The sequence below is a fragment of the Emydura macquarii genome, unplaced genomic scaffold (genome assembly GCF_026122565.2).
Source record: "Emydura macquarii macquarii isolate MOO-44397 ecotype Brisbane River unplaced genomic scaffold, CSIRO-AGI_Emac_v2 contig_1390, whole genome shotgun sequence".
Taxonomy (NCBI): Eukaryota; Metazoa; Chordata; order Testudines; family Chelidae; genus Emydura; species Emydura macquarii.
Window position 1 is genome coordinate 6,704,757 of NW_027131527.1, and position 27,029 is coordinate 6,731,785.

A 27,029-nucleotide genomic window follows, 5' to 3' on the forward strand; every position below is an offset into this window, starting at 1 on the left:
TTCTGAGGGCTTAGGGCAAGAAAATGCTGCAATAGGATATTCCAAGTGGAAAAATGTGGTGATTTTATTCTTGACCTTTTACTTTCTTATGTATTCTTTAGAAAACAAACACAAAGCTCCCTTGTAGATTAGACATGCAATTGATACTCACTTTGTCAACATATAGCTATAGAGATTTATTACTGTTTGAATACACAAACTTAATGATAGAAATACATTACAATCTAATGAAGCACCTTTGATTATCTGTTGGAATCAATCATCATCTTCTTACCTGAGGGTTGTCTGCTTGTGTCCATGAGAAATGGCTGTCAGAGTCTGCAAATAGCATCTCATGGTTCTGAAGCAAATACAGCAGGAGTGCATTACAAAGCATTTGTTTTTCATGAGCCAAAGGACTGAAAGGAATTCTAAACAGGAGAAAAGTAAATGGATGAAGTTTAGTGCTCTCAGACTCTCATCCATTGATCCATGACTCCCTTTCTTTTGATCTGGAGAATTTTTCAAAGCAAGTAGTTTTATCTAGTTCTCTAATGTGTTCCGAACATGATCTTTGTTTAAAAAAAAAAACTGTTGGGACAGGGACTATCTTTTCAATACAGACATGTATATGCCTAGGATAATGGAGCCCTGGTCCTCAATTGGTGGTCTTTATGCACTGCAGTAATACAAACAAGTAGTTTGTTAGCAGGTGCTTGGCCTGACTAACTTGTTAGTGAAAATACTGTTAAAAAGAACAAAATAGGAAGAGCTACCAGCACTGGGCTTCATATTTTTAATTGATTTCAAATTTTGCTCCCTGTGGTAAACTTATGATACACATCTTTCTGTGAGGGTCCAAAGGATAGCAGCCTCATACAGTCTTGTCACATCATACTTAAATTACCACAGAAACATTGTAATGCAGGAAAGCCTAGAAACGGCATTAAAAAAGCTGTGTTCCAATGCATTTGCTGAAGCTGCATCACATTAATAATGGATGGAATAAAGTTACAGTTAAACATAATGGGAATGTGCAGAAATCCCAGTAACAGTTTTATTGTAATTTTTTTTCAAGTAGTATTTGAACTTGTGCTTTATCTACAAGTAGATAATTCTCTGAATCATTTAATTAAAAATCAAGGGATTCATTATGTGGTATCGTAATTTCATTTCCTGAAGGAACTGTACATTTCTCCCCCATAACTATTTGAGATGTTATGGGCATTTACATAAGCACTAGCTAGAGCTTACTTTAGCTTCCTGCTCTGGAACTCTGATTTCACTAAATATTAATATTTAAACAAGAAATTCATAAGCCCTTGGGAATAAAGTACAAATACATGCACTTCTGTTTGGCAAACCAGAAAGCACATTTATTATTCATACATGATTTAAACATACAAATATACATATTGGGCTTAGTTCCAGTGTTCATTTTCCTGTCTACCTGCAGTAAAACTCCCCTTGAACTTTGAGAACATTGCCTTAGAAAAGCTTCAGGATTGAATGGCCATATGGGTTTGAGAGGGGATCTGTTACCCTTCAGTGTCAGGTCACTGCCGTGCCTCAGTTTTCTCACTCTGGGTAGTTTAGCCCTCTGGCTAGACTAAACCCCTCCCCTTCCAGGGGATGGGAGTGTCCAAAAATGATAGACTAGCCAAAAATATCACACACAAAGTAGTCTTTCACCCAGGTCCTCAGTGCCTGGCCCCCATTCTTCTCTGCAGGTTGTGTGTAAACCTTTACTCTATTGCTGTAAGTGCTCAAAGAGTCCACCCAAACAACAAAACCTTCATACCCTGGGGCAGGGCTCAGCTTCCACAAGCAGCCCTTTATCTAGCAAAAGACAAAATTGAGAGGTTTTTCTTTTTGACAACTAAACCCCACAAGATTTGAGTTTGGTGATTGCCAGCTTTCTGACAAAAAAAACCTCTAGAGTTTAAAGACAGCAGTCTCCACAGGAGCTTTCATTCATAAAGAAAGTTTTTGACAAGCCCTACTTGCAAAGGCATACGGCTTGGTACCAACCCAGAAATCTAGAGGCGCTGAGCAAAGGCTAAAGTAAAGGAGGTATGGGAATGCTTCTCCCATACCTCTCCTAAAAGCAGAGCAAGAGTTCCACCTACTGTTTCCATCTGCCGCTGTGGATGGATTGGAGGACACAGAAGGGGTGAGAGAAATGTCAGAGAAGGAGCAGTGTTTAGCAAAGACAAGACAGAGGGAGTGGCCAGTTTGAAGAATGGAAGAGTAGGATCAGGTTCAAGCAGCAAACAAAGTGACAGGACATAGAAGGGAAAGTTGAAGTCACTGAGGATGAGGCAGAACCAGGTCTCAGAATCTGGGAGGAAGGTGATTGGGGAGGAATCAGGGAGTGGTAGAACAACTATATGGAGGGTAAGGCAGAAGAGAGTCTGATTTTGTATTTTTTTAAAGGAGAATACGTGGGATGAAGGTGGAGTAAAAGGCCAAGCATGACAGAAGCAGAAGAGAGATTTTGCAGAGTGGTCAAGGTGACTAAACAAACACTCCTTCATCTGCACTTTCTCAACTTTCTTTTTTGGTTCCCAGACTTGGACCCCCTCAGACAGTGCAGAGGAAGGAAGCACAGGGGTCATTGTCATTTGCATATAACAATTGTGACTTGAAAAGTATTTCAGCCAAATACTATTCAAAGTATTATGAGGCAATGTTAAGCCATAATTCATTATAGCACTATGAGAAAAATAAAATTCAGTAAGAAATCCAGCATACGTATTCCAAGGTTTCAACATGAACAATTATATTAGTTTCCTGTAATTTAATGTGCAATGTTGTTACATGATGTTCATACATTTTTTATGATCCTGTAAGTGTCTTCCTATTCAATATCCATTTTAAGAAGAGTTACGTTTTCCCACAGTGGAATTATACTAGATTATAGTGAAAAAACATATGCAGATTATATATGTAGTAAACTGTAAACAGTGGCATGTTTTATATTCCGAGTCTGTGTGCCCTCAATTCCATCTTCTAACTATTAAGCTCTCACTCACACCATTGGTTCTATGCACGTGACAGGTCTCTACAGCCATAAAAATCAATAGATTAGGACAGGCGATAAACAGATAGAATTTGCACCTGGAATATAAATGGAGCAAAATTTAAGTAGGAGAAGAGTTTGTAAACAATCTAGGCTATTTAATGGTAAAGCAGCCAGAAGTAAGCATATAAAAATGAAGTCTCTAGAATACGCATGGAATAATTTCAATGCACAGGAATGAAAACATGGGGTGCTGCATGATTGTAAGGACTGGAAAAAAAATTGGTTTTGGTCCACAAGCTGTTTTCAGCAATCATATGGGGTGCTTATTTCTGCAGATCAGAGTTTGGGCTTCTTAGGAGAAACTCTGAAGCTTACTCTAGCATAGGTAAGTGTAAAAGGCATCTACCCAGCCTGGCTTTGAGCCTGTCACTGCCTCAGTTCACTCTCATCACCAATGGTTATCTCAGCCTTCAGCACAGGTTGGCTACTGAAGTGATAGCCAGAGGTCCACCCTTTATAGGGTGTCAGTAGAAATCCAAACCTCTTCCACCCTAGCTTCATTAGGGCCAGCCCTTCCTTAGTGAGGGTCTTCTCTTCTACAGCACACTCTTCTTCTCCTAGGCTCAACTTCCAAACCTCCTGGGAGACAATCAGTCCCCTCTCCCTCCAATCAATAGCATAGGTTGCTGTAGCTCCTCAGAAGGTGGCAGCATATGGGAAACCCAAATCCATCCTCTACTATGAGTTTCAAGTCCTGGGGACCCTAAACTACTGGTTTCTCCTCCTCATAATTCAAGCTAAGAACATAGTGACCATAAACAACCAGACCAATGGTCCATCTAATGTAGTATCTGGTCTTCCAACAATGGCCAATGCCAGGTGCTTCAGGGGGAATGAACAGAACACACAATCATCCTGTGTTATCCACTCCCAGTTTCTGGCAATCAGTGGCTAGGGGGACACAGAGCATGGAGTCACATCCTTGACCATCTTGCCTAACAGCCATTGATAGACCTATCTTCCATGAATGTAGCTAATCCTATTTTAAACCCTGCTTTAGCTTTGGCCCCCTGGCAATCAGTTCCGCAGGTTGACTGTGCATCCTGTGAAGTAGTACTTGTTTGCTTTAAACCTGCTGCATATTAATTTCATTGGGTGACCCCTTGTTCTTGTGTTATGGGATAAACACTTCCTTATTCACTTTCACTACATCATTCATGATTTTATAGACCTCTATCATAGCCCCCCTTATTTGTCTCTTTTCCAAGCTGAAAAGTTCATCTTTTTAATCTTTCCTTATACAGAAACTCTTCCATACACTTCATAATTTTTGTTGCTCGGCTCTGTATCTTTTCTATTCTAATATATCTTTTTGAGATGGGGTTACCAGAACTGCATGCAGTATTCAAGGTGTGGATGTACTATAGATTTATATAGTGGCATTTTGATATTTTCCATCTTTTTATCGATCCTCTTCCTAATGGTTCCTAACATTGACTGCTGCTGCAGATTGAGCAAACAAAAAAGCTGGTGTTTTCAGAGAATTATCTACAGTGACTCCAAGCTTTCTTTCTTGAGTGGTAACAGCTAATTTAGACCTCATCACTGTGTATGTATAATTGGGATTATGTTTTCTAGTATGAATTACTTTGTATTTATGAACATCGGGCAACAAACTGGCAGATGATCTTCAGTCACCCAGTTTTGTGAGATCCCTTTGTAATTCTTTGCAACCTGCTTTGGACTTCTATCTTGAGTAATTGTCTGTCATCTGCAAATCCTGCCTCCTCATTGTTTACTCCTTTTTCCAGATCAATTATGAATATGTTGAACAGCCCTGATCCCAGTACAGATCTCCGGAGGACACCACTATTTACCTTTCGCCATTCTGACAACAGACAATTTATTCCTACCCACTGTTTACTGTCTTTTAATGAGTTACTGATCCATGAGAGGACCTTCCCTCTTACTCCATGACTGCTTATTTTGCTTAAAAGCCTTTGGTGAGGAACCTTGTAAAAGGCTTTCTGAAAACTGCCCTGCTTCTTCCCAGGGCTTGCTCCTGTACTCTCCTCTTCCTGCATTCTGTTCATAATCACGTCTTCCATCCCCGTCCCCCCTTCTGACTTGAGCATTCATTCCCTCCACTGGAGAGGCAATCTAAACATGGCCCAGGGACAGTTTTTGCCCCCATCTTCTTAAAAGGGCCAGCTTATGCTGTGACACTAAGGGCAAGGTTTTTAAAGGTATTGAGGGACAGAGATGTAAAGAGGCACTTAGTGGGATTTTCAACGCACCTAGAAATCAGTGAGAGTTAAGCACATAGATGCTTAAATCCTCTTGGAGATCTTGCCCTAGTTTCCAACATTTAGACATTGCTGAGATCCTCAAAATCCCTGCTCAGCTGCTGGAGGTGCCTATAACACACAGGTGCCTGAGTTTCTGCCAGTAAGCACATGCACAGCCACCTCAGTCTCAGTAGGTGGGTACCTATGCCCCAGCAGGAGCCCCATACTAGGTGTCCCCCACCCATCTTGCCTGCAACTACCGATCTGGTAGGGGTTTTAAGTGCATACATTAACTCCGCCACAAAACGGCTAAGGGCGAAGGAGGCAGCAGCCTCCCTTATAACTTTAATCCACTGGTTAGCACACTCACAGAGCCTGTGGAAGGTCCAGGCTCAAAATTCTCTCTGCCTCATGAAGAGCAAGGATTTGAACCATTTCTCAGGAGATTACCCTAGGCTCCAGCGTGTGGGCAGTCTGGGGTGAACCTCTCCTAGGGAAGCATTTCCACGACGCATAAATAAATATCTGTTGGACCAGAGAGCAAGTGAAAATGAGGCTATAGCCCCGTGGTTATGGCACTCACCTGTGAAGTGGTAAACCCAGCTTCACATCCTGGTGCCACACCACAGAGAGGAAGGAACTGAACACATTTCCCACATCCTGGGCAAGTAGCCTTACTATTAGGCAAAAGATTACAAGGGAAGTGTAAATATTACAGGGGGTCTGCTGCCATCCCCCTGTTGGTGTTCCTTGGAAAAGTGGCTAAGGACTAAGTCCCTGAGAGTGGTGAGCCTTAGGCATTTGCAAGAGGTGAACTTAGGTAGTCCCCCCGCCCCCCCATCGTGCTGGCTTTTCGGGATCCCATTGTTAGATGCCTCTCCCCCCACATGCATTGTATAAGGAATCTGGCACCTAACTCAGGGCTGTGGATTGCACTAGGTGGAAAGGCCCCTAGCACTTCGGCAGTTGATCTGGGCCCAACGCGTTTTTGAAAATGCTGCTAAGTGCCTATCTGCAGCTATAGGCAAATAAAATACCTTTAAGAACTCCTAAGGAACTCAATAAAGAGAAAAGCTTGCAATAGAATATACAAATACCAATGAAACATTGACATTTGCTGGGGGAGGGGACTGCTTTTGGTTTTCCCAATCAATAAAAAAAATTCCTGCAAAGAACATAGGGTTGGTTCAAAAAATGCCCAATTATTCATATAGCACTGGTGTACCTTCGACTTTATTGATAACCAGAGAAGATTCTTGCCTGAAGAACTTTCAATCCGAGATTGTCCACGTGCAAAGCAAATAATGCAGCAGCAAGCAGAGGGATAAAGCTTGAAGGGTCACACATCTTGTGTTATTTTCCTGTTTCTTAATTTTCATTTTGAGAGGGCAGTTTCCACTCTTTTGGGGGAAAGGGCTAGGATTTATAGAGCTCTAGAAGTATGGGTATTTTAGAAGAGGACTTGGAGGAGAAGATGGGACTATGAAGGTGGTTCCAAGCACAGGGAACTTCATAGGAAAAAGAAGCTAAAGGGAGGAGCAGGAAACTTGAGGAGAAAGGTAAGCAGTAGCTAAGTTGTACAGGGTCCATAAGGCAAGGGGATAAGGTACTTAAGTCAGGTGCAGCAAGATAAGGGAAACCAACAGAGAAACAAAGAGGGTCAGGACCTTGTTAGAGTAACAGGAAGCTAGATCCTTCTTGCAAAACCATTTAATGCATTCTTGCAGAACTATTGTGCACCGAGTGATAGGAAGGAAGAGAAAGTGAGTGCAGAAAGCCAGAGGGGAGAAGTTTGTTGTAGCTGAATGATATATGCACCCACACAACGGTGAAAGCAAATCTTGGTATTCACTTGAATCAAGAAACGTTAATCATCTTAAAAAAGTCAAGATCTCCTTGCTTTATCAAATGGCATTAGTGTCAGTGTTGAAGAAACTTGACTGGTAGACAATCTATAAGCCCTAGTATTACTCAGGAAATATATACAAATAGTGAATAGCATCTGACTTCTGATTCACTGCCATGCCCAAAACAACTAGGATCTGATCTGCCACACCAAAGAATACCATCTGAGAATCACTCTGTACCGAAGGACCTCAAGTGGTTTCATCAGAAGCTTTTTTCCCTGCAGAGAAAGCTGGGCCTGGAACTTCCCTGAATTCCTACTGCTGTAGCTAGTAAACCACTACAGTAGGTTTCCTAGCAACTTTGCACTCATAGATACCCATGCTGACTAGCACATTGTTTGCTAGGGAACCAACTAAGGGTTCCTTAACTACAGTACTATGGTTTTCGAGAGGTCCACACCCCCTGCTTTTAAAATTAGCATCACAAGTCTATGCATTTCTCCACCTCTGCTGCCCTCAGATGGGGAGAAGGGTCAAGCTGCTTCCTGCCACTTCTGAAGACATTTGGGATTGGAAGTGAACCCTTAATGGGTGGCCACCCTGAAGCTGCAAGATGGCTGGTGCCATCTGCAGAAGGAGGGAACATCCAGGACTCAGGAAAACACTGGAGAGGTGGGCAGGCAACTGACCCCACCCCCCTCACTCCCACCTGAGAGCAAGAAAGCAAATGAAAAGTGCCCATGCTGGGCAGGGTAAAGCCAGGTCAGCTGAGCCTTTGGACCAATACTGATGTTCAAGGCAGATGCACTCAGATTTTGGGGTGCACATGGGGCTTCTAGATCAACATTTTGCATAGCTCTGCTTCTCTTTAATTCATTCGTTCCACAGTGTGCAGCAGGCTCTTTCATCAATATTCTGGCTTGCCTCTTATTTCTGCTAAAGAGGTTATTCTTGTTTTTAAGAGAGGGGATCCCTGCGCACAAGCAAAAACAACTGTAAAATAAATCTAAATACTTACTGGAAAAGGGTGGGCCCAAATACAATGGCTAGGTTTTCCAGGGTCATGTGGTTCATTTCACTGTGTGATGCTACCTTCAACAGAAAGGTAGAGAGGAACTTGAAAAGGCTGTAATGGCCCTTAGGCAGGCTGATTAATAACCTTTTCAGACATCGTGTACATTCAGCCATGTGGTTCTTATTGTCTGTGAAGAATTAATTTTTAATTCAGTTGCTAACAGATAGGTATTCGAAGTATCCAGCATGACTACATATATACAAGCTTTACTATACAATTTACTGTAAAGATTTATCTTTTTAAATAATACTAAGAAAAAAAAAGAGCATATATGCCAAAAGCCCCTTTACTCAGCTGGTGATTTTTAAGAATAATCGTCTAATTATTTCACATATTAGCTTTAAAATATGAATGTTTCCCTAGTTACTGGAATTTCCCGAGCACTCTTTGGACTCTCTATCCTGTGTCTGTGGCATTCCTTCTCTTCTGGCAAGACAATATAGTGTTTCCTGTTATTTCTAGTTGGGAGTGTAAAATATTACCAACGGGCTAGATGATAACCAGACCAGAGGCATTATGGAAAAAGCTGTGGGAGAATTGTCAGCTGTGACTCTCACTAGAAATTTGCCACATGCTGTGTGACTCATGCTAAGAGAAGGTTGGAAATTACCCCCTTTCAGCAATACATCAGTCTTTTCGTTTCCCTGCTAATTGGTAACATTTACAGTTTCAGGGCATTTTTGTACTATAGATATAGCACTGTGGCTAAAGAAGAGATGTTTAAAATTCCAGATCCAGTGATACCGACCTTTTCATTTTCCCCCTCTCCAAAAAGAGGCATTTCAATGGCAAATATGGGTTCAGAAGCATGGCCCTCTTTAAGAGGAGGAATGGGATGAGAATGATTGAATTTCCTGAATACTGTGATGTACCAATACTGTGCAATAGCTAAGGCAATAACTATTGTGTCCCTGTTGGTTGCAAATTGAATGCATTTGCGATACAAGTCAATTGGACACACTGACTAGGGGATCCCGCAATACCCACCCTTTAAGGTGTGAAGTTATTCAAACATTTGTTGATGACAGTGTTTAAATTCTGCTGGGTACACCCTATTCAGCCATTTCTGGACAAAAATCATCCCAGCTGAAATGCCCCTAAAGTTTTGAATGAATTTAGCCTTTGTTTTACCTTCAAAGGTTTTAAGAAGGTTATCAAGTAAGTTGTCTGGGAAAACAGCCACTGGAAGTTCCTTGAGGAAGAGTTTAAGGAGGCTGGCAACAGAATCAATGTCTCCATCATTAATAAGGTCCACCTTTTCACCTTGATCATACTTCTGCTTCAATGCTTTAATTTTTTTCACTGAGCCACCGATTCGAAAGAGACCTATGTGATCCAGGCCTATTTAAAAAGAATAATTATCTTTTTTAAATAAAAATACAGAAAGAGGAAAGTTAAAATACATTTTGCAGTGTTTACAGAAAGCGGACAAAGGAATTTTGGAGCCAATAAGTTACTAAGGATATATCTACACTGCAGACTGAAGTGATCAACTTTCACCCACTGAATTTTAGAAGTCTCAGGAGCGTGATCATACCATGTGCCTTGCGCCGGACTCTTGCATCCCCACTTGCCACACTTGGGTCACCATTCAAAGCCGAGCAACTAGCCACAGAGGCTTTTAGGAAGCGTCATCCTCCCATGATGCAATGTGCTCCCTTCCCCTCCCTTCTTGTCCCAAACGAACTGAAAATGCTTTTTCGCACCGTTTTTCTATGCCACGCGCATGCCGTTGCCCAAGAGACGTAGAACCCACTCAGCTCCACACTGGCATCGTGAGCATCACAAATACCTCACAGCTTATCATGCAGTATTTTCAAAGGCGAGGGAGGAGCCGCAGCATGGAAAATAGCGATGTTACTGAGGCCACCCTGCTACAAGCCATAGAGCAGAACAATTCCATTTTGCTACAGGCTGTCACGCATCATCTTCAGTCCATGGAGCACTGGTTCTCATCCCGGGAAACAAGCAGATTGGTGGGATCGCACCGTTATGAAGGTGGGGGATGATGAGATTGGCTGCAGAACTTTCGTATGCAAAAGGCCATTTTCTTTGAACTTTGCACAGAGCTGTCCCCAGGCTTGAAGCACGTGAATACTCGCTTGAGACCAGCTCTGATATTGGAGAAGTGAGTAGCCATTGCTCTGTGGAAGCTAGCAACCCCAGGCTGCTACCAGTCAGCTGGGAATCAATCCAGAGTCGGTAAATCCACTGTTGGAGCTGCTGTGATGCAAGTGTGCAGGGCCATCAGTAGGCTTCTGCTAAGAAGGGTAGTGACTTTGGGAAATGTGCACGACCTAGTGGATGGGTGTGCCGCAATGGGGTTCCCAAACTGGGAGGGGAATAGAGGGCACGCATATCCCCATCTTAGGCCCGGACCATCTTGCCACAGAGTACATAAACCGAAAGGGATAATTCTCAATGGTGTTGCAGGCCCTTGTGGATTAGAGGGGATGTTTCACTTACATCAATGTGTATCTTTAGGAACTCAGGACTGTTCAATAAGATGCAGGTGGGCACTTTTTTCCCTGACCAAAATACAAACACTGGGGACATGGAAATGCCAATAGTGATCCTAAGGGATTCTGCCTACCCCTTGCTCCCTTGGCTAATGAAGCCCTACACTGGTCCCCTAGACAGGGAGAAGGAGCATTTCAATAACAGGCTCAGCACGTGCTGAATGGTGGTGGAATGTGCATTTGGCCATTTAAAAGCCAGATAGCGGGGTCTGTTTACTAGGCTTGACATCAGTGAAAAGAACATCCCATCAGTTATATCTGCATGCTGCATAATTTGTGTGAAACGAAGGGGGAAAAATTCCCCCAGGGTTGGGCCCTGGAGGCCGATTGGCTGCTCAAAATTTGCAGCCAGCCTGATTCCAGGGCTACACTCAGAGCCAACCTCTGAGCACTTCATCTACAGGAAGCACTGAAAAAACTGGTTTTGCAGTGAACCACAGTAACGTATGTCTGTGCTGTGCCTTTATTTCCCATCCCCCACCCTCGCTCCAGCAGCCCCCTCCCCTTCTCTCCCCACCCAATCTATGAATGATTAAAGACAGATGGTTTTTAATGCTACAAAGTTTTATTTGTGACCCATTTTAATGGGGGAGGGGGAAGGTGGATAGCTTAACATTGTGAAGTGTCACTGTTCAAGCAACTGTGGTTGCGGGCAGTTCTTAAATGGGCCATCGCATCCTTCTGCTCGCCTCCACCGGTATGGAGTGCAGCACATACTGCACCCTGCTCAGTCTCCTCCTAAACCGCTTGGGGGTGGGGGCTGATAAGGAAGTGGTAGGCAGTGGAGCGTTTTGGAGGGGCTGCAGAGGGAGTCCATCCTGCCCCTACTCTTCCTGGAGCTCTACCAGATGCCTCAGCAGGTCGGACTGATCCCTCATAATACACATCTCCTGGTGCATATCACGGTCCTGCACAGATTCATCTGTGTTCCATGTCCATGTCTTGTTTCAGACAAGAACATCCTCCAGCTCTGAGCTCTGCATCAGCCGCCATGGAGGCATTCATTAGTTCGCTGAACATGTTATCCCGCGTTTCCCAACCCCTCCCTCCCTTCCTAATCTGGGAAAGTCTTTCAGCTGGAGTTTAGCAAGGGGGAGGGGGCACCAAAGGCCGAGGTGTCTACTGTAAGGTAAGCAAAGCGCACAGGGTAACCAGTGTCCCGACCCATAATGCCCATTGCAACAGTACTAGGACTAAAGAAAAAAGTCTTGGGGAGGCACCCAGGGACCCCGTCCATGGCAGAGGAATAAAATGGAGTGATTGTAGTGGTCAGATACTTTAAACTTGCACCATCTTCCCTAGGTGACCATGTGTGATATCAGTCTCCTGAGGGTAACAGGCAGAAAAGGAAGATTTGCTGCAAGAATCAGGGTACAGGCCTGGCCCTTATGCTACTATGCTGTGTTCTGCGATGATGCCTATTCGTTTAATAGCAGAGTGGCGGGGAAAAGTATCCTACCGTGGTGGAAGAAATAAGGCTGCCCTCCCCAGAAACCTTCTGCAAAGGTTAACAGATTACCTACATGAAAGTTTCCTTGAGATATCCACAGAGGATTCTGAGCATACCTATGCACATAAATAGTCTGTTCCGGGAGTAACCCTCCACTGAAGTTTGCCACCACCCATTAAGATCCTCCCCTCAAAAACACAAACTATTTTTAAGAAACTGGACTGGGGACATAACCACAAAAAAAGGGATTTGCATCACACACACTCACCAGATGTGCCTTCCCCTGCATCTCGATCAGTCCCACTGTCTTGTGTGGGTGGACTGCTCTGGGGTAACGAACAGGACCTGGCTCTCAAGGAGAATGGATACCTCACTCTCCTGCACCCTGCTCTCCTCATTCATTCTGGACTGGGATTCTGCAGAGGTATCGATGCTGCATGGTGGCACAGCGGTGGGGTCACCACTGAGAATCGCTTGCAGCTTCTCATAAAAGCAGCATGTTTTGGGCAAGCAGCCAGAATGGCTGTTAGCTTCCCTAGTTTTCGGATAAACCTGTCTCAACTCTTTGATCTTACCATGGCACTGCAGCGTGTCCCTGTTGTGCCCCTTCTCCAATAATATCTTCTCATATATATCTAATTTTCTTTTGCTGGCTCTGAGCTAAGCCAGAAAAGACTCTTTGCCCCACAGACTGATGAGATCCAAGACCTCAGGTCAACTACAGGCTGGAGCGTGTTTGGGGCGTGCAGTCTTCATGATCAGCTGTGCTGGCAAGCTCTCTCCATGCTGACCAAATAGGAAATAGGAATTCAAAATTTCCCGGAGCTTGAGGGGAAAAGCTATTTCCTGTTTATGTGGCCATGTTACAGCAGAGCATGAATGTCCAGAGCAGTCACAACGGGGAATTATGGGAGATCTCCCAGAGGCCAATGGTGTCAGTTTACATTGCGCTCTGCCTACACTGATGCAAATTCAACCCATGGAATTCGAATTCAGCACTATGCCACTTACAGAGATGGTTTTATTAGGTCGACTTTTACCACACTTTAAATCGATGGAACTTGTGCGCCAGTGGAGAAGCATACTTTACGGGAGGTCAATGTAAGCAGCATTATGTCAACCTCCATTGCCAGCGTAGACCAGGCCTAAGTAATTGTTCAATCACACACACACCCCAAAAGTGAGTTGTTAAATTTAGCATTTCTTTTTTGTTTTTTTTTTAAACTCCACAAGGACTTGTCAATTAATGGTTGGTTGATGTATACAGGGAGTTGAGGTAATCAGGTCACTTTTTCCTCATTCTAAAAGAATTTATCAAAATCCACTTAGACTTGTTAAGAAACACTGGAAGTGTCCATGTTCTCTCACTAGCTGCAAATCTCCTTTGTGACCCAGTTTGCCTAAAGTCTATTAGTTACAGGCTCAGCTCTTTATTTTGACTAAGAAGTACCAACAAAAAAAGTTTCTAGAAAGCAGAACAAGTTATCGACTTACCAAACATTTCTAGGTATTCTACCATTTGTGTCACAACAAAAGGAATTTGGCACTGTGGTGCATCTTGTGCAAGAGTCTCAAGGGGAACACCAAAGTTGCCTCTCTTCTTCGTGAGCTGGAAATCTGGTGCCACTTTGTTTGTACGTTGTTTAATTTTAACTGAAGACAGTGATTGCTGCAAAAAACAAACAAAACCTCTGCAGTAATACAAGTTGCTTATCACTGCACAGCCCCTCAGGGCTGGACAGGGCAATGTGGCAGCTTTGCCTCCTTTTCCACACTCCTTCCAGAGGTGACTTGGCCACTCTGAGGCATTCAACCCCTTCTGGGGTAGCAGAGTCACTTAGTCCAAATCCAAACAAACAACCCAAACAAGAGAATTCTCAGTCCTGCCAGACTCAGCTTTCAGCTCTCTTTCTCAAAGGCAGGATCCCAGCTACTAGCAGCCTCTTTTCCCACATAACCAGCTCTGTGGCTCTTCTCTAATTTATCATCCAGGACAAACCTACCCCCTCCACAGGGCGAAGGCAAGCTACAATCTCTGTCTGTAGTCTCTGGTCCCAGCCAGGCTACTTAACTTACACAGAAGCAGCTTGTCTGCTCACCTTCCCAGAGAGCTATCCACTGCGGGGACCTAGCACAGCTCTAGTGAGGTAGGCCTAAGTAAGCCCAGGGATACACTTTAACCCGTTTTTCTCTGGGGGTAGACAAATCCTGCACATCACACTGCCTTTGACCAAACTAATCTTGGTTACAAAGAATCAAATCTTACCTGAGCAAGTCAGAACCAAGGAAGACCCATGTTAGGCCCTAATATGGTCCCCACTGCTATAGGATCTGAGCACCTCACAACTTCAAGGGTATTGATCCTCACAACACCCTTTTAAAGTAGGGAAGTACTATCAGGTCCATTTTACTGATGGGGAACTGGGCACAGAAAGGCTAAATGACTCACTCAGCATAGGAAGTTTGTGGTGGACCATGTATTTGAACCCAGGTCTCCCAAGCCCTAACTATTGGGCCATGCTTCCTCTCCAATTATCCTACTGAAGGCTCTTTTGATAATGAGACAGCTTGTGTTAGTGAAACAAGCAGGATTGCCCTCCAATCCTTAAGTGCACACAACAAAGCTACTTTTTTAATCAATGCAAACCACAGACTCATTCAACAAATCAGTGAAAATAGCATTGTAGTTCAATTGTATCTATCCACAGCTTGTTGAGTTTAACCATCCTTTTTCTGGCAAAATGATGTGTGATGTGTATTTCATAAGGGTGCTGTTAAAAAGTGAGAACAGTAAAGAGAAAAAAATCTCACCTAGTAATAGAACATTGTACTGTTCAGGAAGAAGCATGATGGATGTTTTGACTGTTCATGTTATCTTCTTCATACCATTAATATGAAAAAAGTTGTCTAGAGGACAGTGAACATATAGTAAAAAACTAAGTGTCTTCTCCTGACTAGGTCAGAAATAATTTCTCCTCTGTGCACATATACATAGTGTTTCTACAATTAACTGAAAAAGTTAAAGATTAAATTGATGACCATTTATTTTTCTGCCAATCCAAATCTGCCTTTTGCAAGCTATTTTATTCACCAAAGAGCCCTCCGTATGCTACAAATTTCATGAAAAAAAGAGTGTAGTTTCTAGTAGTTCTGACAGCAAGTTTTGTACTACTTCTGCTTAATTTGCTATTATTTTTGCATACCTCAAGTTCTCAACTGATAATAAATTAAATTAGACTGGGCTGTTTCCAAGACTGAACGATCTGACTTCTGGCATGGTTTGCATAAAAATACATGAGTGTGATATTGGAATGGTTATGCTTCATCTGACATTGATTTTAGTGACGTTAGGAAGTGCTGCATATTGAAATGCACGTTTATAGCTCAGACCCCATTTGTGATGGAGTCAGATCTTGAACTAAATTGCAATGACAGTTGTAGACAATTTATTGCAAGAAGTTTACAACCACTAGAGAATGGCCAGCTAATATAACTCTTACAAGAGGAGTCCCATTAAAGGGGTTTAGATTGCCAACGAAGAAAGACATTAAAATTCTAACCAAGTGGCTGCAACTTCATAATAACAATTAAACTTCTGACTAAGGCAGCCTATCCCAGCAGTAGGAAAAGGGGAAATGATAGCCAACGTGAGCCGTCTCAAGCCTTGGCACCATCAGTGCTCAAATCCAAGTAATGCAACATCCTAGGCTTGGCCAGCCCAAACAAATCCAAGGCTTTAAAGGGTCTGCCTCATCCCAAGGACTAATGAAGATCTGCAGCCCCATTCACGTTACCACCTGAGGAAGATCCTGACCATTTCCATAAGAGCTTAGGTCTCCCTGGGAACCCAACCTCCTTCTGCATGGAAGGTCATTTAATGCTAAGTTTTCAAAAAAGGGACATTACTCCAACTCCTGTGAGGTCAGGAAACTCAAATGCTGCCCCAATAATTGGATCCTAACTGAGGCCAATCTAACCTCAGCTGCTGAGAACTTTCACACAGATTTGTAATCCAGTGAAGACAGCCACAAGCTATGTGAACTAAGAAAAACATGCATATTTATCAAGTAGATTGTACCTGCTCAACATGATCTTACTCCCTGGCTTCAAATAAGAGACATCTGCACAACCAAAGGACTGAAGCAGTAACGCCACATTAACAGAGCAACAAGGAAGAACAAGATTTAGGAGAAAGCATAGCATGTGTGTGAGATAGTGGGGGGCAAAACCACTCTCTGTTTCACCTGGCATGGCCTTTTATTGACACACCAGCACTTCTGAGAAGTGGGGTTGATTGAACAACAGCCCCTTTAACAAGGGGGAACTACCACTGGCCCTGTGATATCAACATCCTAGATTCTGCCTAGTATGGATGAGATGGCAAAAATTAGTTGAGCAATAAGCCATCTTTCCATACCTCAGACAATCACCACCAATAGATGAGGTAGGAGACATTTCAAAATAAAAATAAAGGCTACAAATCCTAATGCTTCAAGCTGACTACCAGATATGGGTTAGAAAAATTTAAATAGTACATATATTCATTAGTTGAAAAGGAATTTTTTTTTTTTAAGTTTCCATAGTATCATCCTAAAAACACTTTAAAACTAGTGTCAAATATTTTATTGCCATTTTAAAAAAAAAATCCATAAAGATTTATAGTAGAAATGCCATTCTTTCACTTCACAGATTCACTTTCTAACAATGCCAGAAGCTAGGACTTACTTGACTTGGCTTTGTTCAATTCGGTTGCCATAGCATGTATGCACAAAAGGTGCTTATCAGTATATTAGCAAGTTTGAGAGCACCTCAGTGCTACAGTGTGATTAATCTACTTAAAGAGGCAAATACTAACACATAAAAAGAACCTTAATTTTACAGTCCATTACTTAGGTTTTTTACAACTGACAATCTTAGTAGACTTTGAAAACAGTCTGGATGTCCTAGTCTAACAATTTCTCCCTCCCATGCTGCATATTACAGTGAAAAAAGAAACCATCTTTCTCAGTAGCTTTGGTAAATGCAGCTAGGATGCAGAACAGAATCAATAAGCCAATGAAAAATCCACTTACACAAACCAAAATGGAGGCACTTGCTCCCATGTTAGACCTGTGTCGGTGTGTGCTGCATTTTCAGATTTCCCACTCAGAAGACATAGCCACATTACTGCTGTTCATTCATGCAATCCAATCAGCAAGTTTAAGTGCAGCCATTCAGAATGTTAGGGTGGATCGTGATGATCATTAATTTACTAGTTATAACTTAGTCTAGAGTTTCACAGAGATTTCTGATGAAGGTAGAAACTGAGTGCAGGTAGACATGGATTCCTCATGGAAAACACTTGCTGCTACAGAGTCACAGGACAAAAGCTCACTACCAAGAGATGTTTCCATGGTACTTAACACTCACACAATGTCATAACTTCCTGAAAACACAGACGGATCACTTGATATTCAATTTCCTCTTTAACATGCAGAGATGTAAACAAAACAATCTTACTGAGCAATTATCCATGCCACCTGCAAACAATTGCAGAGCACATGTCTGAACTTATACAGTAAGCAAGGGCAAAACACATGCAGAATTTTAGTTAAGTCTGTTAAGTGTGTTTCATTCCTTGTTTAATTTTTAAGGTTTTTGTTGACTTTCAGGTAGGACAGGTAACAAAAATATGAAGGTCCCTTTGATAGGCAGGGATTGAAAAGGACAGGAGGATAATAGCAGCCACTACCAAAGCACTCCGTCATGGCTAAAGTCTACTCCACAGCACCCTACCTCAGTTTTCCTCCTTTTCACAGGGCACTAAAGATCCACTTCAATCACCCCTTATATCAGGGCCCACTGACACCTTCAAATACTCTGCCTTATTGGACACAGATGAGCTTCTCCAGAGCTTAACAAGCACACATTGCCATGCCATGCCCAGTCTCCTTAACATAGGTGTTTTTTTTCCAAACTAAGCACATAGCAGACAAGACAACTCCTTAGCTCACCTTTTACCATAAGATTTCATAGCCTCCTCTCCCAGAGAACTCTACTAGTTCTGCTTCTTGTAGTTTCTCAGTCCCAACTAAATTCCTTCTCACAACCAGTTCTCATTCAACCAAATCCACACACTCTCTCAGCCAGCTCAGTTTATCTTCTGATCCACCAGCAGCAGGGCTACTTCCCTGAGCACCTAGCCACTTACATCTGGGATCTCCCTATTCCTCTCCCTCAGCCACAGCCTACCCCAATCACTCTTCCACTTACTGCCTGTAATCCCAGGTGTAGCCCTGCTCTCTTTAATGGTCTCAGCTGGGCCCACTTGCTCTGACAGGATGGTGGGCCTGGTCTACTGACAGGGACTAGTTACCCTTTGAGAACTGGTCTCAAGGAAAGAGAAAGGAAGGCATTTTTACGCTCCTACTACAACATGTTCTATTGGCCAACAGTGGAGTCTGTATGGGCTCCCTGACTGCTTCCCCAAGCTGGGGGCCTTTGCATATGAGCCTGAACCATAGTCTTTAATAAAGTCTCAGAAGATAAAAAAGCATATTCCCTAACACCTCTTGTCATTTAGTTGAAATAATTTCTCAAGGCATTAATGAAGCAAATAATTGTATATCATCAATTGTCGCCATGTGCTCCCCTACCAGGGAATCAAGACAGACAGAATTGTTCTTGAGAAAGGCCTGTAACTTGAAAAGTTTGTATTTACTAATGTTTGTCCAGGGCTAGAATCACTGGAGGAACTTCTCCCAATCTCTTACTACTTCCAAAATATAAAAAGCTTTCTTAAAACCATACACTCAGTTAGAAACAGCTTCTCTCATGCTCCAGAGATAGGCTTATAAAGTAAATATCAGTAAACACTGATTTCAACATACACACAAACGGATGAAAAAAGTTTCCAGAGATAATCTAAATTTACAGATGGGCAAAGCAAGAAAAATGCTGCTTGAAAATTTATTTAGAGTTTGCTTAGTATATTTTGACATGCAATGTTGACAATTTGTATTTTAACATTTATAAAACTTTAGCTTTTTGCCTCTCAATGTCTCTTTAAAAAATTGCCTGAATCACTCACCCATAACTGTCTGTAACTGAATCTGTAAAGAGATAAAATAGAAAAAATGCTGAAAAATATTGCTATCATTAAAATTATTAAAAAAATAAAAATTGAGCTCTGCCAAGGCTATCTATAGATTTGGTATATCAGGGGTCGAACCAAAATAACTCACAGTCCAATTCTAAAGAACATGAAAACAGTTTATTAAGAATTATAACTGATATAATCCTTCTCTGACCCAAGTAGATAACATTAGCCCTAAGCACACACCCCTTAAAGCAAATTGACAAGCACAAGTTGAACACAAAATGGATTTTCTGTTCGTTTTTCATGGGCTCTTCAGCTGCAGTAGCACAAAAAAAAAGGAAGGAGCTATAAATGATAGCAGTGTCATCGTTTATTAACCTGGAAAACAGTTCTGTCTCTTTGGCTTTTTAATTGCAATTATTCTTTCAGAGCTCATTTTCAAAAGCAACCTGCTGTGTTTGAATATAAACTACAAATAGATGCATTTAAAATGAAAGGAAAAATAAATTTCAGTTCCCTGGAAGGTTTGAAACAATTAGGGGCTAGATTTTAAAAAGGTGCACCTGATTGTTGCTCCTGCAAGATGCTGCCTATCATTGACGTCAGCAGGAGCAAAAGCCCCTCAGCAACCCCCAGAAGTGATCAGTATCCTGCACGACTGAATCCTTCAGATGCCTGCCCCAAACAGTCACCGGCTCACTTAGAAGCGTAAGAGCGTTTGCTCATTTACAACAGGTGTCGGTATTGTAAGTGCAAAAAATGAATATCTAAACTAGGAACTAAAAATAAAGGCATGATCATGTATTTCAGGGCTCTGACAGCGTGCTGGGAGCTAGCAGCTAAACCAACAACCATTCTGATCTCCCTAGCACCAGTTAGAGTGGGGGTGGAATGGAATTATCCAATCAGGTGGGAGGCTAAAGAATTAATCCACCAGATGGAGCCTGCTAAAATACAGAAATATCAGAGATAGGAAGATCACAAGTGGGGCTAAGGCAGCTGTGGTAAATCAGAGATCATGCAGCATAAATGATAGAACAATAGCAGTAGTAAAAAATACAGAAAACAGAGTTTGTTTCATTTTACAGATCACTTCAAAATGTGATTAGCTTAATCCACTCATATGCATCTTGTTTTGATGCACAGGAAACTATCCAGCCATGTCAGGAAATAAAATCTTACAAGTTTAGAATAAATCCTCTATTTCTATTTTAAGGAAAGGGTTACAAATTATCTTTTAAAAAGAGAAACAGAGACAGTGTAGTCTGTTGATCATACATAGGCAGGCAGAAATAGCAGTTGTCCATGCAAGTACTTTTCAGTACAGCCACAGGGTGGTGATGCAGTACTAGGAATTATTTTAAAGAAGTCTTACTTTAATGACTCTAAATTCAGTAGTGGGGTCTGCAGTATTTTGGCGTAAGAGAGTGGAATGTAGAAAGGGCTGGTCTGTCACAGGTGTTAAACGGATACTGGAGGAGATACTATGACTGAAGTCTGTAGCGCCCCAATTGCTGCATTAGACCCTGATCTTGCAAGTTGTTCTGCTTGGATGAGTCCCTGGGCTTATGTGGAGTACCATGGATTTCAATAGGGATCCCTGCAAGGATTTGTTTGCATGGAGCAACTTGCTGAATTTGGGCCTTAGAAGCCCAGACTAAAAATAGAAGTACACCCTAAGAGGGGGTTGGTGGAGGGGGGTCATCAACTTCTTCACACATAAAGCAAGGAAATTAAAAGTGAAGGCTAAAATGCAAGCCTGAGCAAACCACAGGGTGCCTAGATATTGAAGTAGACAGTGGGTAACTGCTTGCTCCTGTATCAGATACTCTTCTATTTAAGACCAGAGATGTCCTTTAAATGTGGTGTTTCATCCATATATCTGAACTTGCTTTTTTAAATCATTTTAACTATGTACTTAATTACATTTTAAAATACTTTGTGATGGTTGAATGCTATTTGCTGACTATGTTCAGCATATGTAAAACACTTTTAGAAGTTGATGGGTGCATAGGGGGGAAAACGTCCTTTTATCGTGTCAGAACGTCTGAAAAAGCCTATAAACCCAAATTAACCAGCTTGTCAAAATATTGCCAACCTTGCCATATCTATAATAAAAATGTTCCCAGCCCACCACAATTGTTCTTCAGTTAAAGATGCTTTTGCTGTTGACGTGTAAAGTACTTTGAGCTGAGCCTCACGGATCTGTAACAGTAAATATATAATAAAAGTCTGTCTGAAATGTTACCATCTCTTAAGTTACTGTATCTCAATTGCTTTTTAAGTTTTTGCCTTTTAAGCACTATAGTAAATGTTTATACAGTAATTCCATGTCATTGTTTATTTTGAAAAGCTCAGCTATATTTTGGTGAGACGCAGACAAAGAGTCTCAGGAATTAGCAAACATGGTTTTTATCTGTCTTCACAATTAAAAGATGTATTTCAAATAAGGTTGTTTTTTAAATAACCACTGCAGCCAAGTTGCACCCTTGTCCAGAGTGCATGCCGTGACCTTTTACACTTAAGTAATGATTGCTTCAAAGTGTAAAAATAAAAACTCTGAAGGAACCCGTGATTTATTTGCAAAAGGGGAAGCAAGGGGAAATTGCATGATCTCTTCATTGGCTCTAAAAGTTCAAAAAACTCTGCAGTCAAAGAATATATGTTTCCCTTCCTTTATGTAATATTCAGGGATTTGCATGAACATTTGCTAAATACATTATAACATGCATGACACAATAATGATCTCAATCTGAGACTTCAAGACCTTCGTGTGCATTCTTCCCACAAATCTATCACTCAAGTGTCCTGAAAACACTCAGGGCCAGATTCATGCTAACAAGCTTCCCCCCAAACAAGCTGGTCAACTTTTACCAGAACTGAAAGCAGGTTTCTAAAGTGAACCCAGATGCCTATCACTTCACATTGTATTCATTGGATCATGAGCCACTTTCAATGAAATCTGATGCTATTGTAAACATTGATGTCTTAAAAGGTAACCGTAGAAACTAGTGGAGAAACATCAACAGTATAGGACTGTGGTGCCAATGGGAGTTGCATGCAAAGTTGTAGGCTAGCATACACTGCCAATGTCTCCTTTGGTCATTTAGTAAATCCCCAAATTTCAATATTTATGCAAACTGTGGGATCTGGGAAAACCCAGTTTAGACTGTCAGTGGATCACAATGTGTTTTAGCTGTGAACTAGCAGTATTATCAGCTGAGTGAGATGCTACAGGGAACTTAAATCAATTTTCCCAAGGCTTTTCACATTCTCTTTGCTTTTAGTAGCCACTGTAAGTTTTCTTAGTAGCTCATAGGAAGAAAATAGAAAACTTGACTGGTTTAACGAGAAGCAAATGTTTCTATTCACTGCAACCACCATGGAACACAGAAAATAAATTCCAAAAATATTCAGTCCCTCCTCCAAAAACTGATGCAGTGATTTTCTTTTATGATAGGGCACTTTCTTTCTCAGAAGATAATGCTACTTCTGAGGTTGCTATTACACTAGTGGTTGGGGTAACAAATAGAAATTACTCAAATAGTTCTTGGGGGGGCAATCAAACATATGATAAAAATTAATAAAGCAACCTCTTTATTCAGTTTGATTAAATCCAGACTTTTCTCACTGTATGATGGCATAAAAAATAAGAGTTGGTTGGAAAAAAAGGGAGGCATTTTTCATTAATGTCACAAATTTTGAAATTTTTAACCGGTTCTAGTAAGAAATAGAAGTTAGTGCCAGGCACTTGAAGGAAGAAGTATCCACAACAATCATTACAGGGCTCTTCTCTTGTTGGGGTTTGCCACTCCATCCATAAGCCTGGGTAATTGGCCCTACCTATAAACCTGACAGATTCCCATTCATCTGTCAGAAGCCATGTTACTGCACATCTCTTCTGGATTCCTCCACATCCTTAGCCAGTGTGATTGCCCTCTGCACCATGAGCTAGAGTTCTACATAAATAAATACATCCCTAAACTATATTGCCTTTTCCAGGAAATCTCAGCAGGGTTGGAGAGAGAACAATATATATTTAGCACTAGCCTTTTTCACCTTCCTCCCACATGGCCCTTGAACTGGGAGAGCATCATCACAAAGTCCAGAGAAGTAGGGGAAGGCACCTGTACCCCCTATTACATGCAAGGGGGAGAAGTACAAGTGGGGGGGAGGGAGCCTTTTAGTTTGTGGACAGGTCAGGATGAAACAATCTGTACCTGTCCTTCTTAAATGGCTTATAATTTTGGAACCTTCTGTCTTGATTGATTCGATGTCATTTAGGTTAGTTGCCTCCTGTGTGCTCGTTTCAAGTGACTGCTATTTTCCAGAATTTAGAGCATTTTGTGAGCCTGTGTTTCTGAGCAAAATTGTACCAGACAAAATTCAAAACTAAGGAAGACATTTTGCAGTTACAAGCCCTGCTGAGAAACTCTGAGGAGATGCCTGTAGCAGTTCCAATGCAAGCCAATGAGATGAAGCCTCTTTTTAATAATTCAGTCTTATCATACACAAATACAGGTTTTAAAATTCTGAGGACATGAGATAGAGGGAGATCCCACTGAGAATTTCTTTTTAAAAGCTAGTGCCAAAAGAAGTCCATGGTCTGAATGGGTGTGCGAAAGTTAGTTGGTTCCACTCCTGTCCTTTGATAGCTCTGGAGAAACAAATTCCAATCACGCACCTCAGCCCAAAAATAGTAACATAATTTGTTCATAATTTGTTAATTTCAATTTAAACATTAAGTGATCGTTTCATGCCCTGAAACATAGTATTTATTGTAATTAAAGATGCTAAATAATTCAGGTATTCTGAAATGAAAGGGCAGCCATTTGAGAACTGTGAGCTTTTTGGCACCTACTTTCACACTTAGTCATTTTATTTAAAAAGCAAATTCATTTGATTCTAAGAGAATATGACCTAATCCAATTTGATATGCATGTCATGTTGTATCAATTTTTAAAGTGCAAAAAACTAAAGTGCATAATTTAGATACGCTCTCTCAGTACAGGTCAGGCTACAACACTGGCCACATATAAAGCAGCTGGATAACTATTAATATTGTTACTCAGAACTTCTAGCTGTCACCATAAAACAGAAAGCACCCAATGACATTTAAATACTTCCAGGAGAAGAGGAATTATAGGAGGTCAGTAGGTAACATTTCTATTTAGGGCAAGATTCCTATATTACATTGTTCATGATCAAACATTATATTTTGCTCCTAGCAGTTTGATGGACATAGTGTTTATGTCCCCTCTTTTCATTTCCAGGTGTATTACTGTGTGATTTTTGCTGCTACAGGCTCTGGCACAGAATCTCAAAAGTGACTTCTAATTTTGGGCATTTCTGCTTTTGAGCATTTAGCTTTAGAAACTGAGTTCTATTTTTTTTAATAAGTGCTTTCACTTCTAAGTCAGTGGTTACTGTGGGTGCTCAGCACTTTGGGGGGGCACAAGGGGTTAAAAAAAAAATCAAGCTTTTGATCTCTAAAGTTAGACACCCAAACAAAGATACCAACAATCAGAGGCTACACTAGAAAACATGGAGTCCTTATATTTAGGGCATTTTTTTAAAAGGTGATTTAAGAGGATTGGGGAGGAATGCCTTTAACAGGTGGAATTTCAGGGGGAGTGTACTTTAAGTAGGGTTCTAACTGGTCCTATGAAACCAATTTAAAAAAAAAAAAAAAAAAAAAAAAAGCCTTTGGGAGCCAGGGAATAAGGGCACAAGCTGTATTGCAAAGACAGGGCTTGGCTATAACCATGTAAACGTAGGCTGGATCTGGTTCATCCAGTTCAATGGGACTGCACTATGGACAAATCAGTAACAGAGCAGTGAGAAACTTTAAATTGCTGTAACATTCAGTGAACCTAATAAAATAGCTTTTATGCTGTGCTCTTATTACGAAATGAGAAAGAGATGATGTCGCTGACAGTGAACTGTTTCAGTTACATCAGCCAGCATTTAAAAACTATATGGTATTTCTTCAAGAGAGCAACAGGAATTATTTAACTGGGAGAGTATGTCTTGATATTCCTCTGAAGAGGATGATAAATCACTATCACCTTCTATGGCATAAATTGTTGAGCTCAGATCAGAAATACAAAATCACTGATGTAGTCCTTTGGATTTCAGCTAAATTTCATACCAGAAAAAGATTTCTGCTATTTCTTTTCAAATTTTCTGTGCAATTCTGACTGTCATTTGTCTTTTACCGTTTTTAATCCACCCATGTCAGACTTTTCAAAAATTTTCCACGAGACTTCCCGCTCATAAATTCCTTACATACAAATCCCTTCCAGTACCAGGAAGACCATGACATCAATGTTCATCCAAACATGTATGGCAGTATAACCCCACATGGCCCCTAGTTCCACTTAGTCTATTCTTAACCATCAACATTTGCTACAACTCATGGGACCCAGGAATATCTATCCATTTGGATGCATAAATAGGCTGTCAATAGACTACAATCTGTTTTTGCAGTAAACCATAAGGATTATCAACTGAGTAAAGCACTGCAAAGATTTAAACCCCAATAAAGCTTGGCAAATTACCTCCAAAAACAAAAATCAGTGTAAATATTCTTAGCATTTGCTAATAGGAAAATTGAATCCTTATCCAATTTTCTCTGTACCCCATTTTGTGGACACAAAATATTCGAACAATGGTTGTTGCTTAAATCAGTCAAGTTAGAGGTGAGTCAGAAAGTAGAACATCTATTTCTGCTCCAAAAGTTGTTACAGATCTGTTTGGCAAGGGCAGGTATACTCAGAAAAGTTGTGTGCTACTTCAAAGTTTGCTTATAACTAGAAGACATCTCCACCTAAAACTAGACGGTCACATTTTTTCTTGACATTAGACACCATTATAGTGGGTGTCTTCAGAATCTGAAGACTTCAGTACTTTTCTGTATCACTGGAACACTCAAGAGATAGCTGTTCAACCTTCCTAGCCATGAGGTAATGTGCTGACAACAAGCCAGTACAGATAGAGTTCAAGCAGTATATATAAATTGAGATGGTTGGAAAACATTTTGTACTGTTAAAAAAAATCACAATTAAAGAAATTAATCCCAAATCAGGCTAAAAAGTCAAAATTCAAAGAAATAAGAAACCAACGCCCTCTCCAAAACGGGTTGGGGTCCATTGAAGCGTTTCTTTTTAGTTTTGATTCCTTTTAAATTTTTGTAAATGCTACAGGGTCCACTCACTGCTATGGTACCTCCTCCTAGCTACTCTAGGGATTAGCTTTTTCCAGTTCTAGTGTTTCCTTCTGCCATTCATTTGCACACCCTGCCTCACCCCCCCACCCCCCCAAGTCAGCTTGCTCTCCTTTCATGGCTTGGCCCTCCAGCCAGGTCACTATGGTCCACCCCTTCCAACATTTCAAAGTCCTATTGGATGACTGTCTCAGGAAGTCTTCTGCACCATTGCCCCAGTAGCTAGTAGGGGAACCCAGGCACAGCCACTACTCCCGGTTCCAGCCCCAGGACCCTGCAACTAGCAACCAAGATCTGCACTATCCCAAGTCCTGCTACTGTTTCCCTGAGATGCTCCTACTTCACTTAAATCAGCCTTCCTCCACACTCCTCTGGTCATACCCTTCTCTCATGACCAGCACCCCCACGACTTCTATTCTCTCCCTAGTTTCCTTCTTTCCTTCCCTAAAACTAGAGTAAGACTGTAGTCCCCCACCACGTAGTCCCCTTGTTTCAATGACCAGGTTTTATATCAGCTCAGCCTGTTCTTGTCCAGCTGGGCTC

At 41.5% G+C, this 27,029-nt stretch overlaps 1 protein-coding gene across 1 annotated transcript in view; it reads right to left on the reverse strand.

Annotated features, from left to right (window-relative positions):
* Positions 1-17,466, reverse strand: part of FAM13C (family with sequence similarity 13 member C) — a 219,991-nt gene extending 202,525 nt beyond the window's left edge. Inside the window, exons 1-5 of the mRNA XM_067552537.1 lie at positions 17,256-17,466; positions 13,678-13,852; positions 9,346-9,555; positions 8,158-8,341; positions 275-410 (exon numbers count right to left, since the gene is read on the reverse strand). Of these exons, the coding sequence (XP_067408638.1) occupies positions 275-410; positions 8,158-8,341; positions 9,346-9,555; positions 13,678-13,852; positions 17,256-17,285 (735 nt within the window). The 5' untranslated portion in view covers positions 17,286-17,466. The remainder of the gene's footprint in view (positions 1-274; positions 411-8,157; positions 8,342-9,345; positions 9,556-13,677; positions 13,853-17,255) is intronic.
* Between the last annotated feature and the right edge of the window lie 9,563 nt (positions 17,467-27,029).